Source organism: Acinonyx jubatus, chromosome C2, assembly GCF_027475565.1.
Source record: "Acinonyx jubatus isolate Ajub_Pintada_27869175 chromosome C2, VMU_Ajub_asm_v1.0, whole genome shotgun sequence".
NCBI lineage: Eukaryota > Metazoa > Chordata > Mammalia > Carnivora > Felidae > Acinonyx > Acinonyx jubatus.
In genome coordinates this window covers 80979555-80997811 of record NC_069384.1, presented here as the reverse complement: position 1 = coordinate 80997811, position 18257 = coordinate 80979555, and the positions used below count along the sequence as shown (strand labels likewise).

The 18257-nt window shown below is 41.6% G+C and overlaps 1 protein-coding gene across 1 annotated transcript in view; it reads right to left on the bottom strand.

The window, feature by feature from the left end:
* CC2H3orf70 (chromosome C2 C3orf70 homolog) overlaps positions 1 to 9871 on the bottom strand; it is an 89418-nt gene extending 79547 nt beyond the window's left edge. Inside the window, exon 1 of the mRNA XM_027061266.2 lies at positions 9489 to 9871. Within this exon, the coding sequence (XP_026917067.1) occupies positions 9489 to 9684 (196 nt within the window). The 5' untranslated portion in view covers positions 9685 to 9871. The remainder of the gene's footprint in view (positions 1 to 9488) is intronic.
* Positions 9872 to 18257: the final 8386 nt, after the last annotated feature.

The following is an 18257-nucleotide window of genomic DNA, read 5'->3' as shown; positions in this document are numbered from 1 at the left end:
ACCTGAGCGAAAAATTAAGAGTCGGACACTTAACCAACTGAGCCACCCAGGTGCCCCCCCAACCTCTTTTTTATAAAACAATTCCATCAATGGTAGAAAGAATGGCAGAATTAGAAAATCACTGTTATGCAACCACCAATGTAATAAGTGATCCACTTAAGACTCCTCAGTCAATACTAAAATCACTAGGATAAAGTCTGTTAGAGAACAGAATATTCATTGTCAAAGTATCCCACAGATAGTATGCTAAAAACAAAAGGAATAAAAAAGGTTTTCAAAAAGAAAAACAATAAAGGGGAAATGTATCTTTATAAAAGACTTGTCAGTTACCACTTAGCATTAGCAGTAGTGGAACACCTCAACATTCTATGTCTTCTCACGTGATAGGATACAATATCACCTCTGTAATAACTCAATGAAAATGTTAACCTAAATCTAATCATGATTAAACAATTAGGCAAACTTAAAATATGGGAAATGCTACAGGCAGTTAACTTGGATTGTTCAAAAATTTCAATGTCATCCCCCCAAAAGTGTGATTATTCTAGAATGATTAAAAGAAACTAAAACGATGTAATAATAAAATCCGATGTATGAATCTTGATTGGACCCTGAATTTTTTAAAAAGTCAGCTATAAAAGTCATTTTATGACAATTAAGGAAACTGTATATCAGATAGCACTGCTGAGTTCGTGTTAATTATCTTAGATGTGACTAGTATTGTAATTATACAGGAAAATGTCCTCATTCTTAAGAGAGGCATGCTGAAAATACCAAATCATTACACTCTCAGTGTTTTTATTTCACTAAAGTCTGTTGTAATGAGATACAGAGGAAGAAATACACATCTGTATCACACCAAAATAATCTAGTTTTATAAGCACTAGGCAAGTTTAAAGAATTTGTCCTGAAAGGACTGTTTTAGGGCATTGTGCAGACACAGCTGGAGGGATTTATTATATATTGTTGGCACTCCAGTACTGAACGTTTTTGGCAGTGTGCTTACAGAATATTGTTAACTATCAGAAAATTGAAGAACCAACAATTATAACAGGAGAAACACAGAATGAAAATTCTGTCAACCTAAGTAAAGTAATTTGCAAAGACTACAATTAAGTGTCCTTTGTCCAACATTCTAGCAGCCAGGACTACTGTATCAACTAGTACTTTGGCCATTTTTCCATATAAAATCAGCATTCCAAATGATGGCCAAGTATGACCACAGGATCCTAACAAAGCTTCTAAATTATTAAAATTAAACATGTTCATTTCACTTTAATACAATGTAACTTTTGTAATATTCTGATCCTTTGAAACCTTCTGACCCTTATTTGCTATATATGAAAGCTATTAACTGGTATATCTAATAAACCAGAACTATCCATTGCTTAAACAATGGTGGAAAACAGGATGCAGGGGGGGCATGGGAGTTGGAGCACATTGTCAGATTTCATGACAAGAAGTAGATAATCATCACATAGTAACTATTACAAAACAGACCTTCCAATGGAGGGTAACAAAAAACTGATTAATTTCTAAATATATTTTTCACAATGTATATACTACCTTTGCTGTTTTGAGTGTTTAACTGAACAAATGAGTATGGTCACAAAGTGAATTTCAGATTAAACATTTGTGGAAGGGAGAAGGAGCTGGAGACTGGCAGTCATTACACCATGAAACTGGTGCTATTATTATCTCTATATTAAAAGTGAGGAAACTGAAAGAGGTTAACTTCCCTCAAACCATATAACTGGTCAAGTGGGCAGATCCAGCATTCAAACACCAAGTCCAAGCCAGAGCCTGCCCTCAGGATGATTATACTAGCTGGTATTTCTATATATTGTTTGGTTTTCTTGAGGAGGGGCTCAAGCCACTTCTACTAAATACTTGCACTAAGTACTTTGCGTGTGTCACTTAATCCTCACAACCACCCTGTGAAATAGGAACTTCTATTCCTGTTTTCCAGAGGGAACATTAAGACTGACTGAGAGAGGTTGACTAACCTGTCCAAGGTCACACTGCCAATAAATGGAGGAACCATGATTCCAATTAAGGTGTATCAGACTCCATGGCCCTTGTCCCTTCTAGGATCACACTGTGCCTTCCTCATTTTATGTATAAACCATTCTTTATTTTTCAAGAAAGCAAATCTTCTACTAGACAACTTTTGATTGTTAAACATATGTTACTACTATTGTTTGGAATAACATTTCTCTATAATATTCTTTTAATAAATGAAATTCTACAGTATGAGAGAATAAACCTAAACAAAATGGGGGTCTTGGAATGTAGGAAATTACCACAGAAACATCCTCAAAAGCTATCCAGTTCAAATCCCTAAATGCAACAGGCTTGGAAGCCAGCAATAATTAATGGTATGCATGCAAATCTAACAACAACCAAAAGGGTTTGCACCAGTTAGGGATCAGCTGAGGATATGAGGTGACTGAAGATTCATATTATACAATACACTGTTAAGTAGTTTTTAAAAGCACAGTTTTTATAGCGTTTGCAACCACTCTGAAAATGCTCATATTGCATACAATTGCCCTTCTTTTAAAATCAGAAACCGTTCTTATTTTACTTTATTTACTGAATTCCTGCTTATTCCAGAAAGAATTTAAAACAGCTGAAGGTCATCCTCACTGTACCCTGAGTGGAACCAAGTGCCCCAGAGCCCTGGTTGGCACTTGGTTTGTAAGATTCTGATGTACATTTGCCATATACAGCCCAAGTGACTACAGGTAACCTTCAGCAAGTTTCCTAATCTAAAAAATGACGGTAGTAGCAATACCTACCTCACAGGGTTGTTCTAAGGTTTAAGTGAGGTGACACATGCCAAAAGATGATGCCTGCACATATAAAGATTGCATGCAAAAAGAGATGCCCGCCATAAGCACCGTTATTGTTATTGCTGAAGTTGATGTGTGTTATGACTGAAGCACCATGTGGATGGAAAAACACCCATCAGTTTTCTCTTTCTTTGAAAGGCTTTGAGGAATCTCACTCAGAACTTCATGTCACACTTGTCTTCTTAACTCCATATCCTCTTCCTTCAGCCACTAGACATGATAAGAAGCCTCCTTCTTAGGGGGGAAAAAAAAGCTTCCACTGACTCCTTCATCCAATAAAACTACCACTCCATTTCTTTTTTTGGTAGTTTTCACCATCAAACTTCTTAAATATATTTTTCTGTAGCAACTGCTATTGATATGATTGAGATGCCCTTTAGGAAAACCAGCAGGCATTACCCTGGCTAAGTCAGAACTTGATTTTGTGGGTTTACCGTAAGTTGTGTAGAAGCAGGAAACCAAAACAAATACAATGACACAAAAACCACAATGCTAATACACTACCTAGTGGAGACAAGTATATTTGCTAAAAGGTCCTAAGAGTTAAATTCTCTAATCAGCTCCTCTCTCTACAGAAAATCTAAAAATAGGAAACCAACTTATAGCCAAATATTTGTAGGACAGTTCAATCATACAGACCAGATATTTAAGTTCTAGGCAGTGTTATCACCTTCTCTGAACAGTTCTGAAAAAAACACTTCCAAATTCTGCCTCTCCAATACCCATTTTTCTATATTTCCATGCTGCCCATCCACCTTCTGCTGCGACAGTCTTTCTTTAGATATGTTAATACCATCTATCAGACTACATCAAGTCCCACTCTTCCTGCTTTCAATCTGAAAAAGACAGACATCTTTTAAGATGTCTTCTGCAAAAAACTGAACTAATCTATTATGTGATTTTATTAAGCCAACTCTGAGTTCTGCTGGTGGCACCAACATCATACCACGTACACTACCCACCCACCCCTGTCACCTTCTAATCACTTTTTCTTCCTTAACTCTTAACTTAGATGTCATTCCCCATCACATCTCATGACCTCTTTACAGTTCTCATTCTTCTGTATTTCATTTTTGCAAGTGTTACAATTTTCCACTCATTTCTTAACAATTTTTCCCATCACTGGCTTTGGTGGAGCCAAAAACTGTTGATTTTGTGCATTAATTTTAAATTACTCTGTAGAACCTATGGTGGTTAAGAGTCTCGGTCCTAGAATCAGACAGGCCTGGATCCAAATCCAGGCTCTGCTTTTACTAGCTTAACTTCCCTAAGCCTCCTTCCTCAATTGTAGAACGGGCATAATGACATAATTGTCTATTTAGTGCTTAGCATAATAAGCTTACTCTGGTACAAAGTAATCACTCAATAAATATTAACTGTAATTTCTGTGTCCTAATTCTCAGCTCCTGTCATTCTATTCTTTTCTTTCTAGTTTGAAGAATTTACTGTCTCAAATAGCTTTGACTAATACTGCAATTAAATATATTCTTTTTTTTTAAATGTTCATTTATTTTTGAAGGAGAGAGAGACAGAGTGTGAGCAGGGAAGGGGCAGAGAGAGAGGGAGACACAGAATCCAAAGCAGGCTCCAGGCTCTGAGCTGTCATGTCAGCACAGAAGCCTGACACAGGGCTCGAACCCAGGAGCTGTGAGATCATGACCTGAGCTGAAGTCAGATGCCTAACTGAGCCACCCAGGTGCCCCTGCAATTAAATATATTTTTGAAGTTACTGTTGTGAGACTAAACCCTTTACCCTCTTCTTCAGCAATAAAGAAAATCACTATTTGTATATTTTGCCAATTTCTAAGAAATAAGCTGCCGAAAACTGATTTAATCTTCATACTTTCTTTTTTTAAAGATTTTATTTTTAAGTAATCTCTATACCCCACATGGGGCTCAAACTCACCACCCCGAGATCAAGAGCCACACACTCCAACTAAGCCAGCCAGGCACCCCTAATTTTCATACTGTTTCTTAAAACACTCATTTCCCTCTGCTTCTGCAATAAAATATGCAAAAAAATAATTTTCCATATTTTTCTTCCCTCCCGGACTCTGCTGCAAGCTGATCCTCCTGTACCCAGATATTAGTGTTCTAAATATTAGCATTCTAAAGGGAAAACCTAAAGATTTTCATTTCTCATACCACAGTCCCTCCCTTGGTGATCTTCTGGCTTCACCATGGCCACAACTGTAATCTAAAAATAAGTAAATGACTTCTATTTTATCTCTAGTGAAGACCTCTCCTCTAAGTTCTAGATCCCTGCATCCAATTGCCTACTCACATTATTACTATGTGATGACAAGGCAGCTTAAACTCAATAGATCCAAAACTGAATTCCTGGTCTCCCAGGATTCATGATTCAAAACTGGATTCACAATCCATACTCAGCCAAACCCTAGCTCTTCTTTAATATTTTCTTTTTGTTAGTGAATGAATGGCACTACCATCCATCCTATATGCATGAGGCGGAAGTCTAGAAGTTATCCTTTATAACTTTTCTCTTCCTCTATCTCCAAATTAATAATCTATTCCAATCCATTTATGGATATTATTGAATGAATTTCTATTTTACAATAATAACAAAATAATCTCCCTTGCTAGTTTCATTCCTCTACTGCCCATATCACTGCTATCATGTTAAGGTCTCTATCAACTGAAATCTCAGACTACCCACCTTCCCTGTTCGTTTCAACAATCTAATTTGTTATGCCTTCTACATGTTCTACCTATTCTCGCCAAAAAATCTACTTTTTATCTGCATGTGATTTATTCTTTCCCATTCCTCTTCCCTAGCCAAGCTATGTCTTTTTTTTCCTCTCAAAACTCCTCTTGGAATCCTTCACTCAGTAATTCCATCCAATATCGCTCTTTACTGGGGGAAGAAAAAAAGTTACACATTCAGGGCCATAGTTTCTTCAACTAAATAACCTATTTTTGATAGTGACACCTATAGTACGTATCATAGTTTTCCTCCCAGACATGATTCTCATGGATAATGGCAGACCATTATCCAAACGCTATTTCCTTTAATAATACATCAAGTACCACATCTATGAATATATACATGTTTTATATGTCTTTTATGAACATGTATATATTTTTAGTCTTTTCTATTTCCTAAGGTTATGAATTTCACAAGTTTAACACGAACCATATATAACTGAACTTTCTTCATTTGTTCTGAAATTCCTCTCTCAAATATCAAAGTGGTCCTCTCATTTTACCATTTTCTGATTTGGTGAACAAGTTGATAGTTTTCTCACCCTTACCATTTATGATTTTATTTAAAAAATTTTTTTATGTTTATTTATTTTTGAGAGACAGAGTGCAAGCAGGGAAGGGGCAGAGAGAGAGGGAGACACAGAATCCTGAGCTGTCAGCTCAGAGCCTGACCCAGGCCCGAACCCATGAACCATGAGATCATAACCTGAGCTGAAGTCGGACACTTAACCGACTGAGCCACCCAGATGTCCCTCATTTGTGATTTTAAAGGAATACAAAAATAAATATAGTATTAATCATGTCCTTATACTCTGCTTAAATGGCACGGTCCAGCTGTATTCATATTTATATCCCTAACTTCCATAATAATGTCTCACAAAGAAAAAAGTGCTCAATATACATTAAACAGAATTTAAAAATTCGGCTTAGGACTGATGCTGTAATGTTTGTGAGTGCCAAAAAGAAAGTAGAACTTCTCAAATGTGTGAGCTCTGCATCTTTTCAAGAAAAATGATATTTGGACTAAAAAAGGGATAGAAAGAATTGATTCCCAGTATAGGACAGAGGACTGTAACAAAGCACCTTGCTGCTGCTCTCAATGAAATGAAGCTTCTTGTGAATGTGATCACTGAATTGCTGCCAGTGGAGGAAGCATGGATACCCGGAGGGTTGCCAAAGACTGGAAACAAGCAAATAAATGTAGATCTGATTTTTAAAGAAAAGAACTGACGATAGTCCAGTAGACTCGACATCAATCCTTTCCTAATTCAGATATTTTATTTAAAAAATAGCTTCTAATCCCTAAGAAAAGAAAATGGTAAGCATTTGTGGAGCCAAACTAAATAACCAGACTAATCAAATTTCCTTTCTTGTTTAGAGAGTGTGTTTATAGATAGATCATGTATTAAAAAGAAGCAATATAAATAGTGTCAGATTAGGATTTCAACAAGGTATATGACCAGGCTCTCATTATACCACATGGATAAGATAAATACAATACTAAGTGGCTAGCTAATTATCTGAATGACCATAATAATGAGTGCTTCTTAATGAACTGCCATCAACTTAAAGGTCAGTCCTACCTGTGAGCTTCAGGATTCTTGTATGCGGCCTTCTCCTATTCAACAATTTTATCGATAATTTGAATGAAGATGCAAAAGGTTACTATACTACTGTTGGCATCCCATATATGACTCACATGAAACTAGGGGGCTCAAATATGGACTAAGAAAGAGCTGGGATCTGAAAAAACAACGATAAGCCAGATAAATGGATAATTCTAATGAAGATGAAATTTAATGGGGAAAAACATCTAAGGTATCAGAGTCCAAAGAAATCCATATATAACTGTGCAATGGGCAAGCATCATGACTTAACTGCCATGTACGTAAAACAAACAAAAAAGGAGCTTAATGTCTTTAGTCGACAGCAATCTTAGTTCAATCTGACAGCAGCAAGCTCAATATGATGAGGATATGAGAAAAGCTAATGTGCTGCTAGATGCAGCAGTAGCAGTATCTCACACATGGGAGACAGCAGTCCTGCTCGACTCAAACCACAATTGAGTCCTTCAAAGGATCATAACCATACTGGCACAAATTCAGAAAAGAACAACCAGGATGCTCTGGAGCCTGGATACTATTCCACGCAAGGAGAGGCAGAAGGGACTAGAGATTTATAAACAGGACAAAACAATGCCCGAGAGGAAAACGATGGCTACTTTCATTCAGTCACTCAACGAACATGAATTTCAAATCTATTTCAGGCCAGACATTGTGACAATGGCTGGGAATACAGAGAGAAGACAGTCTATGTCCGTGGAATATTCATATGTATATCTGAAGGGCTGGAAAAAAAAATGATCTAAAAAAGGATTAGACTGTTCTACATGATTTCATAAGGTAGAAATAAGACCCGTGGAAAGAAGTTAGAAAGTAACTGATTTTAGCTCCATATGAGAGTATTTTTAAGAATCAAAGCTACCTGAGAAGACTGCAAGGTTCCTATCAGGAATGTTGGTACTTAGTGGAGAGACTGCTGAAATAAGACAGGCACTGACCTGACCGTCTTTAATGTTCCTCATATTCTGTACTATGATTCTATACCTCCCTAGAAAATGGACTCTCACCAGATTCATCGTACTTGTGCACTTCAGCATCACAGGTTTCTTACAGTTGCTACTTCCAACTTTGTATCCTGTCCCCCACTGAAATGATGCTTTATAATGAGGAATGGATCTGAGAGCAATAGGAATAATGAAATATAGAAAGAACCTGACCTTCAGCAGACAACACAAAAAAATCAATACTGTTCAATGTAAAGAAAAGGCAGGAATTCTCCTATTCTTCAAATCATAAATTCAATTTAAAATATCCCCCTGTGTTCAATTAACGTAAACAAGGACTTGTCAATGTACTGCATCTCTTGTTGGGAGCCATTTTTTCCTAACCAACAAGGAAAAAACAATTTTAACTTAAGATCACTTCCAGAATGTGTGTCCTGAATAAACACTCCAAAAACCTCTATTATAAGGGTATGTTGAAACTTAAGTTTATAACATATTTCTTTAAATGATGATTTATTGGATACAGCAGGCCTAATATCATGAACTAATCAAATTGTGGAATTCTGATTAAATGGCTACTTAAGTTTAATACGTTTTAAAAATCACAGGCAGGATAACCACAGAGAAAAGGTCTACACCAGTTAGCTCTGGCTTTTGTAAATTGGTTTGAGATTATTAAAGCTTACTTTCATTTATTTTATTTCGTAATTTTAAAACAGTCTCATATATTGGCTCTATACGCTACAACTAGGTATTGAAGGAGTTCACCCTTCCAAACTGTTAATATTAACTTCTCGGAAGCTTTCTCTTACACTTCAGTGTTTTCTCAATTTGGATACAATAAATGGGCCACAATTCGATTTCCAAGGGCTCTTTCTTTTAACGAGCAGCCTGAAAAAACAAAAGTGAGAAAGAAAGGGGAGCATTTCCACTAGCCCTGAAAAAAGGCTTCCCCTCTGGCTGTCAACTCTGACGGCGCTCTACCATTTCTCAACACAGTGCCTGGTCATTTCAGATAAAAAAGCGAGGGAAAAATAAAAAAAAAAAACCTCCAGTTTTCCTGGGACGGGGAGATCCCCTTTTGTAGAAGTGGCTAAAGCTAAGCTCCCCGCGGGATTTCATCTCGTTGCCAAGGCAGCGCCAACCGAGGCGTCCGGCGCCTCGGGCAGCTCCCGCCTGCCCGCCGGGCGCCCAGGGTGGCTCCAGCTAGCAGCTGGATAGCCCCCGCCGAGCCGAGAGCCCCCGCCGAGCCGAGACCCGCGACCGCAGAGTGGCAACCGCGACCCGGGACACCGAGAGCCCTGGGACGGCGGCGGAAGGAGGGGAGACGCGGCTCGACTTACAGTGACACCATCCTAGGTGACAGCACCAGTGCAGCTTGAAGCACTTGCCATGGCTGTGCGTGGCACAGATGGAGAGCCCGTCGCACGGCTGGAAGTCGGGTCTTCGGGCAGCGCAACTCCGCGCCAGGGCCTGAGCCTCGTCCACTTTCTCGCTCTTCCAACCCCGCTCGGACGCCGACGCCGACGCCGCACTCATTTCCGCTCCCTCCGCGGAGCCGAGGCCGGGAGCCGGGAGAAGCGTCGTCTGGGCGGGCAAAAAGCCGAGCAGGCTGCAGACGTGGGAGGGCGCGGGCCGGGAGTCACGCCAGCGCGTGGCGGCGGCGGCGGCGGCGGCGGCGGTGGCGGGAGCACGGCGGTCCCAGGCTCGCAGAGGAGCCGCCCCGGGCGCTGCGACCGGGGGCTGGGCCTGCCGCCGCCCGCCTCCCTCCGCCGCGGCGCGCGCCGCGTCCCCACGTGCACACGCACGCGCACACACGCGCGCGCCGACCGGCGCCGGCCGATGCTAGCCTGGCCTCTTCGCACACACTAGCGGCATCCCCTCCTGTTACAGCGAGTCTCTGACACACACTCATTCATTCCCCCGAGACCGACCCCAACCGACGGACGGCCATTATGAACACACACACGCCTTGGCGGCTTGGTGTTCACACGAACAGCGGCTTGCGCGCGCGCTTCCCACACACACTTCCAGCCGAGCTGGGTCGTCTGGAGAACTCCACCGAGGGCCGGGCGCACTGAGGACACGCCCACCCTAACCGCTCGGGGGGCCGGTCCCTGAGCATCCGCCAGCGAGGTTTTCTCGCACACACAGCGTCTCCCCTCGAGCGGCTCACGTTTCCCCCAGTACACACCTCCCGGAGGGGGCACAGAGGCCCCTCGGGGGCGCGCGCACGTTCACGCTCGCGCGCATTACCCCAGGGCAAGCCACCGGTTCCAGGTGCGGCCGCTCAGCCACGCCTCCGGAGCTCTAGCCGCCGGCCCCCGAGACCCCAGCCTCGCCGCCCCGCCGCCCGCGGTAACCAAGGCCCGCCGGCCCTGAGCGCGCCCGCCCGCCCCAGTCCCGCAGGGGACTGCAGCCCCGCCTTGCTGAGCGGGAAAGTAACCGGGGTGGGTGTGTGGGTGTCTCAGACACAGAGATGCATTTGTGGTGCACAGGACTGGTGTGTGGAATGTGTTGCATGGGTGTGTGTGTGTGTGTGTGTGTGTGGTATGTAGGTGTGTATGGTTGCTATGCGGAGCATGTGTGGTGGGTATCTGTGTGTAGTTGGATGTGTTCAAGTGTGTACATGGTATGTACGGAATGTATGTGGTGTGCGTGATGCATGTGACATTACATGGTGTGTGATGAGGTGTGTGTATACAGGAGTATGTGGTATGGATGTATATGACCAGGGTGGATTGTGGGTGGTGTGTGTGTGTAGTGGAGTATATGTGGTCTGTGTAGTATGTGCAGCTGTGTATGTGTGTGTATTTGTACACGATGTGCGGGTGGATGTGGTTATATACGTGTTGTGTATATGTGTATGGTGTCTGTGTGTCATTGTGGTACATGTGACTGGTATGTCAAGTGTGGGTGCACAGTGCATATATGGGTAGAGCTGGGTATGCGTGATACATGCGGGTGTGGGCACACAAACAGGACTCCTGTTTGCTGTGGACTCTCGTGTGTGCCTCCGTGTGTTGATGCCTGCACTGACCAGCGAGTGTGGCTGACCCGGATGGTGGCTGCGACTCCTCCGCACAATCAGCTTGCCTTCTTCCCTCCTGGGGACAAGTTGCTCCAAATAGATTTTCCATGCCAGGCTCAGCTGCTGAGAACCCACCCCAGGCTGGATTCAGTGAAGAGAAAACAAACCATTTGCTCCCAGGGAGCATAGCATGGTTAGGAATTAGTGTTTCCCTGCAACAAGGCCAGAACCTAGCCTTGAACACAGAATAGGAGGGAACCTACTCTCTGTATTTGCCAGACGTTTTTCCGAGCAAAGGAAAATGCCTGTAATTGCCAAGGTTCAGGGAACACCAACAAAGCCTTTCAGCACAAATGTTGTGTGGGAACATGTTTATGCCCAGGTCCGCTTTCTCCATTACTTTATTCCTTTCCTGCTTTGCACTGACTGAGGAGACTCATCATGGTTTTGAAATAACGAAATTGATCTTCAAGCACTGAAAATCCTTGCTGCCATAAGCAATCTTTGATAATTTTCCCTTTTATTTAACCTTAGCTTGAGAAGGGAAATGTAATTTGCATATATCTGACTCTAGTGAAGTCTTCATTTATTAGGGGTTAGGGAAAGACTCAATTTGGTGGCAAAGGAATTTTCAAGAAAGATGTAAATCAAAATCACAAAATACGGTTCCCCCAATAACATTGAAACAGTTATAAATATGAAGCATCATCTCTTCAGCTTCAGCCCCAGGTGCCCCTGTCCTGAAAAACATCCTAATGAAATACATCCCTGACTCATAAAATCTATCTATGCTGGCTATTAATTTCAGTCTGACCCACCTCAGAATAACATGAGTAAAAGGAAAACTTAATCAAATAAATCCTTAATCCAGTATTGCTGTAGCAAGCCAACCCAGAATTTTTTTAACAAAGGGGGATTTCCATCTCTTCTACCCTATTTTTCTCCTTCCCCACCCATAAGCTCTTTAATACTTCCCAGATTATATAACGCCTTATAACAGAATCTTTTCAGCATTTTACTAATATTTAAACAGCATCCTCCCACTGCCTTTTACTCTAGGGTAAAAACCACGTTATAAGATTCCATTACATATGAAACCATGCCATCTTAGCTAGTGACAAATGAGGATGAGAAATAATGCAATATAGCACCTTATAACCAGGAGGCAAGGTAAATTACCCAAATATCCTTCTTTATGTTAGCCACAAGATTTGAAGCTGAGAAGCCTTTACATTTTCTGTAACACAAAACTCATTCCATCCCCTTGCCCTAAAGATGCTATTAACCTCTACTCTGCAGTGGAGCAGGAGGAAATAAGTGTCCTGTGACCTCTCAAACATATATACATACAGCATTCAGGATGTGTTGTCACGATACAAGTTTTTTTTTTTTTAATATTTATTTATTTTGAAAGGGGGAGAGGGACAGGGAGAGACAGAGAGAGAATCCCAAGCAGGCTCCACACTGTCAGCACAGAACCCAAAACAGAGCTCGATCCCATGAAACATGAGATCATGACCTAGCCAAAATCAAGAGTTGGATGCTCAACTGACTGAGCCATTGAGATACAAGTTTTTAAAGTATTATTATGGAAAACGAAAAATACACAAAAATGTATTAACTCATTCTTGTTTCATTTATAGCTCCACCCACTCCTGACCCCTATCCTGCCACTGGATTGTTTTGAAGCAAATCCCAGACATCAAATAATTTCATCCATAAATATTTTTGCATTTATCTCTAAAACCATAACCCATAACATCATTATTACATAATAAGATACAATTTGATCATAAATAGGAACTTGTCCCATATCTGCTGACCACCTCTCTGCCTCCTCTTTAAGAATGTCACCGTTCTACCTGGAATTTTCCTCTTTCCCTCTCTTTCTCTTCTGCTTGCCTCTTCAGCTTATGTGTCACTTTCTCAAAGAAGCTTTACTCTGACCAACCTAGACTGTTATACACATTCTCCCTTAATATCACTTTAAACAAATAATTAAAGAAGGAATTATTGAACTAATGTCTTTCCCCATTCTTCCCCTCCCCTGCCACAAACTGTAAGCTCCTTAAGGGCAGGAAATCTGTCTTGTTCACCATCTTGTTCCCAGTTCTTTGCACAGAGAATAAATGTTGAAGTAGTGAAAATCATTCCACCTCAGACTCCCAAAGGCTGGAAAACTGTAGTAAATTGTTTGCAAATATGTGTGAATAGTTTATATAATTACTCTTCCTATAACCACACTGTTGGATACTCACCCTCCCTACTGACTCTGAACTTAGCTATGTGTATTAGTTATCTATTGCTATATAACCAATCACTACAAGGTTAAAACAACTCAGTTTCTGTGAGTCAGGCATAACTTAGCCAGGTCTTCTGTTTGAAAGTTTCTCACAAGACTGCAATGAAGGTATGGGGCAGGGCTGCGGTGTCATCTAGAGTTCATTGGGGGTTGGGTCCGCTTCCAAGTTCACTCACTCACCGGTTGTTGACAGGATTCAGTTCTTCAAGGAACTATTGGACTGAGGGTCTCAGTTCGTCACTGGTTATTGGCTAGAGGGCTCTCTCTGTTCCTTGCCACGTGGACCACTCCATAAGGCAGTACACACATGGCAGCTTGCTTTACCAGAGCAAGCACATAGAAAGAGTCAAAGAGAGTGTCACTAACCTAATCTTAGAAGCTATACCCCATCACTTTCACGGAAGCCAATCTTGAGGTCCAGTCTATTGAATTGAGGTCTAATGAATCTATTCATTAGAAGCCAATCTTGAGGTCCAGTCCTCACACAGGGGGAGATTACATAAGAACATGAATATCAGGAGGTAGGAATTATTGGGAACCACTCCACAAGCTGCCTGCCACATCATGTGACTGACTTTAGCCAATGAGAGAATACCAAATTTGGCATCACAAAGATTTCCAAAGAGCATGCTCAGTGGGGTTTCTCTCTTTTTGTGCGTAGAACCCTGAGGGCACCAGGTATACAAACTTGATCAAGTCTGCTGGAGGATGAAATGCTTTGTGGAGGAAAATGAAGGTGCCCCACTTGATGAACAGCTGATCTCTAGCCAATGGTCTACCAACCCCTATCAGTGAGGCTATACTAGATCATCCAAGACCCACTAGTTAACCACAGAAGCATGAGCAAGTCCAGTAGAAATCGGCTGAGCCAGTCCTGACCTGAACAGCCACCAGGACACATCATAGAATCAGGAGCTACATAAAATAATTGTTGTAAAACCTGTTGTTTTGGGCTGTTTCTTACACAGTAAAAGCTAACTGATACACCCACCAACCAACTCTCTCTTGTTGTGGGAAAATTGAGGATTCAAGAGGCTAAGTGACTGGTCATTGTCACAGTGCAGCAGGCATAGTGGGAAAAGTTCTCCAGGACCTGGCATCAGAAAAATACAGATGGTCCAAGTCTGTATTTTCAGCTCTGTTGTTTTCTGGCTGGGAGACCTTGGCAAATCCCTTATGCTTTCTGGGCTTCCGTTTCTTTATCAGCAAAATAAAACAGAAGGTTTCCCAGAACATCTTTTTGCACTCAAAGCTATGACTTGTCCAGTTGGTTACAGATCGAGCTAGGGTTAAAATCCTTTTGGTTCAGATGTCATTTGTGAATAATCAGATATTGCCTTCCTATTCTATTGCACATATTTGTCTAATGCTAATGTAAGTTACATCTATTTACACCAACCGTTCTGAACACTTTGATAAATCAAGTCATTACAAATCAGTTACTTTTTGGTTGCTTGATTGAACCAAGCAACTAATTTCACTATGGTTATAAATAACCTGTTAGTAATTGGTCAGTTTGTCATATTAAAGCAATTCGAAAGATGAAGTAGTTGGAGAAGCTTCCAAATGAGGTACAATTAAATGAGGAGTCTTCTGTGGGGAGGGAGGACACCTCTCTAGCATTGCCGCTGGCATAATTCAGACCCTCACCATCCCCTCCAGCATAAAGGAAAGAAGGGCGGCTTTGGAATCAGGCAGGTGGAATCAATCAAAGCTCAGCTCCACCACCACCTCTAGCTGGGTGATCTTGGGCAAGTTACGTAGCCTCATTTCTTAAATGAGAATTAAAATTCATACCTCATACACTTGCAGTGAACACTAAATATGATAACATATGTGAAGAGCCTAGCACTGGATCTGGCAGATTGCAGATCCTCAATAAGTATTAGTTTCCCACTTCCAAGCATTCCAAATACCTTCCCCGTCAACAGACTCTCCATGCTCCAATCCTTCCTTCAGAATGCTGAGAACAGAACTCTCTAAAATCTGATATTATATCTGGCCTTAAACACCCTTAACACTTCTCACTGCCTAGTGAAAAAGAATTCATACTTCTTTGGGGGTGCCTGGGTGGCGCAGTCGGTTAAGCGTCCGACTTCAGCCAGGTCACGATCTCGCGGTCTGTGAGTTCGAGCCCCGCGTCGGGCCCTGGGCTGATGGCTCAGAGCCTGGAACCTGTTTCCGATTCTGTGTCTCCCTCTCTCTCTGCCCCTCCCCCGTTCATGCTCTGTCTCTCTCTGTCCCAAAAATAAATAAAACGTTGAAAAATAAATAAATAAATAAATAAATAAATAAATAAAAAGAATTCATACTTCTTTGTAGGCTATACAAAGCCCTCCTGATGTCTTCTCCAGCTACTCTTCCCCATGCCACCAAATCTGTACCCTCACAGGATTGTTTTGTTTCTGCACATGTAATATCCCCTCCTGCTCGCCTGTGTCATCCCTCATTCTTCCCTCATCCTTTTCTTTGTCTTGAAGTGCCTAATCTTTTTTATGCATGCAATTCCTACCCTTCCTTCAAGTTCTAGCTCAAATGCTGCTTGAATCCCTTTCTTAGTTCACTCCTTTTTCCATACTCAACGACATGCTGTGCCTACCACATGGTACCTCAAATAGTAAAGCAGGTACTGTGTATTTCCAGTGCCTGTCATTGTTTTGGGTACTAGGAGATTCTCAACAAATATTTTTGAATGGATACATTAAAAGATTTATGACTAAAAATTCATAGTGTAGAAAAGCAAAACATGTTTTCAAAGCTTAAACCCCCAGAACTAAGAGATTCCTTTGAAACCTTTGAAATTAAAAAGAAGCCTAACTTAAATAAACTTGCTTATAATCTTATTGAATGTCTCACCTCTATAGGTGACCCAGGCTGTAACAACTGTAGACCCAAAGAGGTATTTTAGACATCGCAATAATGACAGACACATAATTGAGAAATATTCATGGTCCCTAACATTCTGATATGGAACCATGAAGGGCAGGTTTCCCCCAAAGTATCCCATTGTGTCACCATCAGAGGCAAAATAGAAAAACAGATGGACCCCAAACTGGTCCAAAGTAGCATTTCTCTTGTTTTTATAGTGGTGGGAGTGGTTATTATATGTGGATTGTCTTAATATGATTTTCAAAATTCACCATTTTATTCTTCAACTTTCATTTGAAAGGGACACACCACTTTTGTGCCACTTTTTTTTTATCAACTAGAGAAATCCTTTTATAGATAAAAAACATTTTAGTGAAAAAATAAACCTCCAGAGTAGGTTTTGAATATAAAGAGGGAGGGCAAAAGGCCAGTCCTTAACTGCCAAGCAATCAGCCTCCTGTGGGCATCAGTAAACATCCTCCGTGTTCAAGCCCAATAACCACTGGACTTTTCCTGAGTGATGTGATGTGACACTAATAGAAGTAGGAACTGGGTCAATTTTGTGCTCCACACAACACAACCCATTCCTTACGCTCTGACAGTTCACACTTACTTCTGGATGCAATGGACCTATCATAATTTTGAAACAAGAACACTCCGGCTTGTTTTAATGGTAGGATAACACACACATTCTGCCATTTCCATTAAAAAAAATCTGAATTCTTGATGATTAGCAATTAAAATAGTTCAGCTTTAATTAGCTCACTTCAGTCAGTAGCTAAAGGCTAAAATGACAGTGAAGAGCAATCTGGAATACAATGACTGACTCATGGTTTATAAATGAGGCAGCTGAGATACCGCATGCATCCCGTGAAGATGCCAGGCTATGGTCAGCACTCCATCCACACCCAGGGCCCCAAGCACTTGGGCAATGCTGGGCTCATTGATCTCCACAGATAGCTATTGAGTGTCTCCTATGTGCCAGGCTCTGGGTTGGATGCTGGAGATAATTTAAAGGGGAGACATAAACCGATCATAAAAGAGTATAAAAGGTAATTGCTTTGATTAAGGAGTTTAAACAAAGCAAACTAGAAGAATAAGAAAGAAACAGCTAAGTCTGCCTGGAACCATCAAAAGGTACTTCATGGAAAGGGTGACTTAGTAACACCGGCAATGCAGACAAGCTGGGAGTGATGTATTATGGGAGAGGGAACAGCATGCATGCTAGCAAGAAAGGCAAAGGGCTGTTCTGGAAGTCTGTCTTGCTTGGAAGTAATATGGGCTAAAGGAGCGGTCAGATAAGAGGCAGAATTGGTAGACAGGGGTCAAATCATGTGAAGCCCAACAAAGTTTCGATTTAGTCCTCTAAACCAGTAGTTTTTGAACAGCTCTAAGCTAGAGGCACTTTGTTCATTGGAAACACTTATCAGAAAGCATAAAAGAAACAGATTTGGGAAGCCCAGCTGCTCCTGTTGAGGCATGATATATGTTGGTGAGGAAACCTATGTGTTTGTAACCTCCACAACACCAAAGCCAAACCATTGCTTCGGGAGGGGGAGGTTGTGGTAGGCAGCCTCTACCATGGCTCCCAATGGTCACCACCTCCTGGTATTCACACCTTGCATCATTCCTTCCCTCCAGTATGGGCTGGATCTAGCAACTCCAGAAGTAGTCACGAAGTCACTTCTGAGATAAGGTTGCAAAGACTGTGACTTATGCTGCTTTCATCTCTCTCCCCGTCTCTCTCAGAGATCTCATTCTGAGGGAGCCAACTGTCATATTGTGAGTGGTCCTATGGAAAAGCCCACATGGGAAGGAACTGACATCTCTGGCCAATAGCCAATAAGGACACGAAGACTGCCAACTATCACAGGAGTGATCTTGGAAGGAAATCCTCCCAGTTGAATCCTG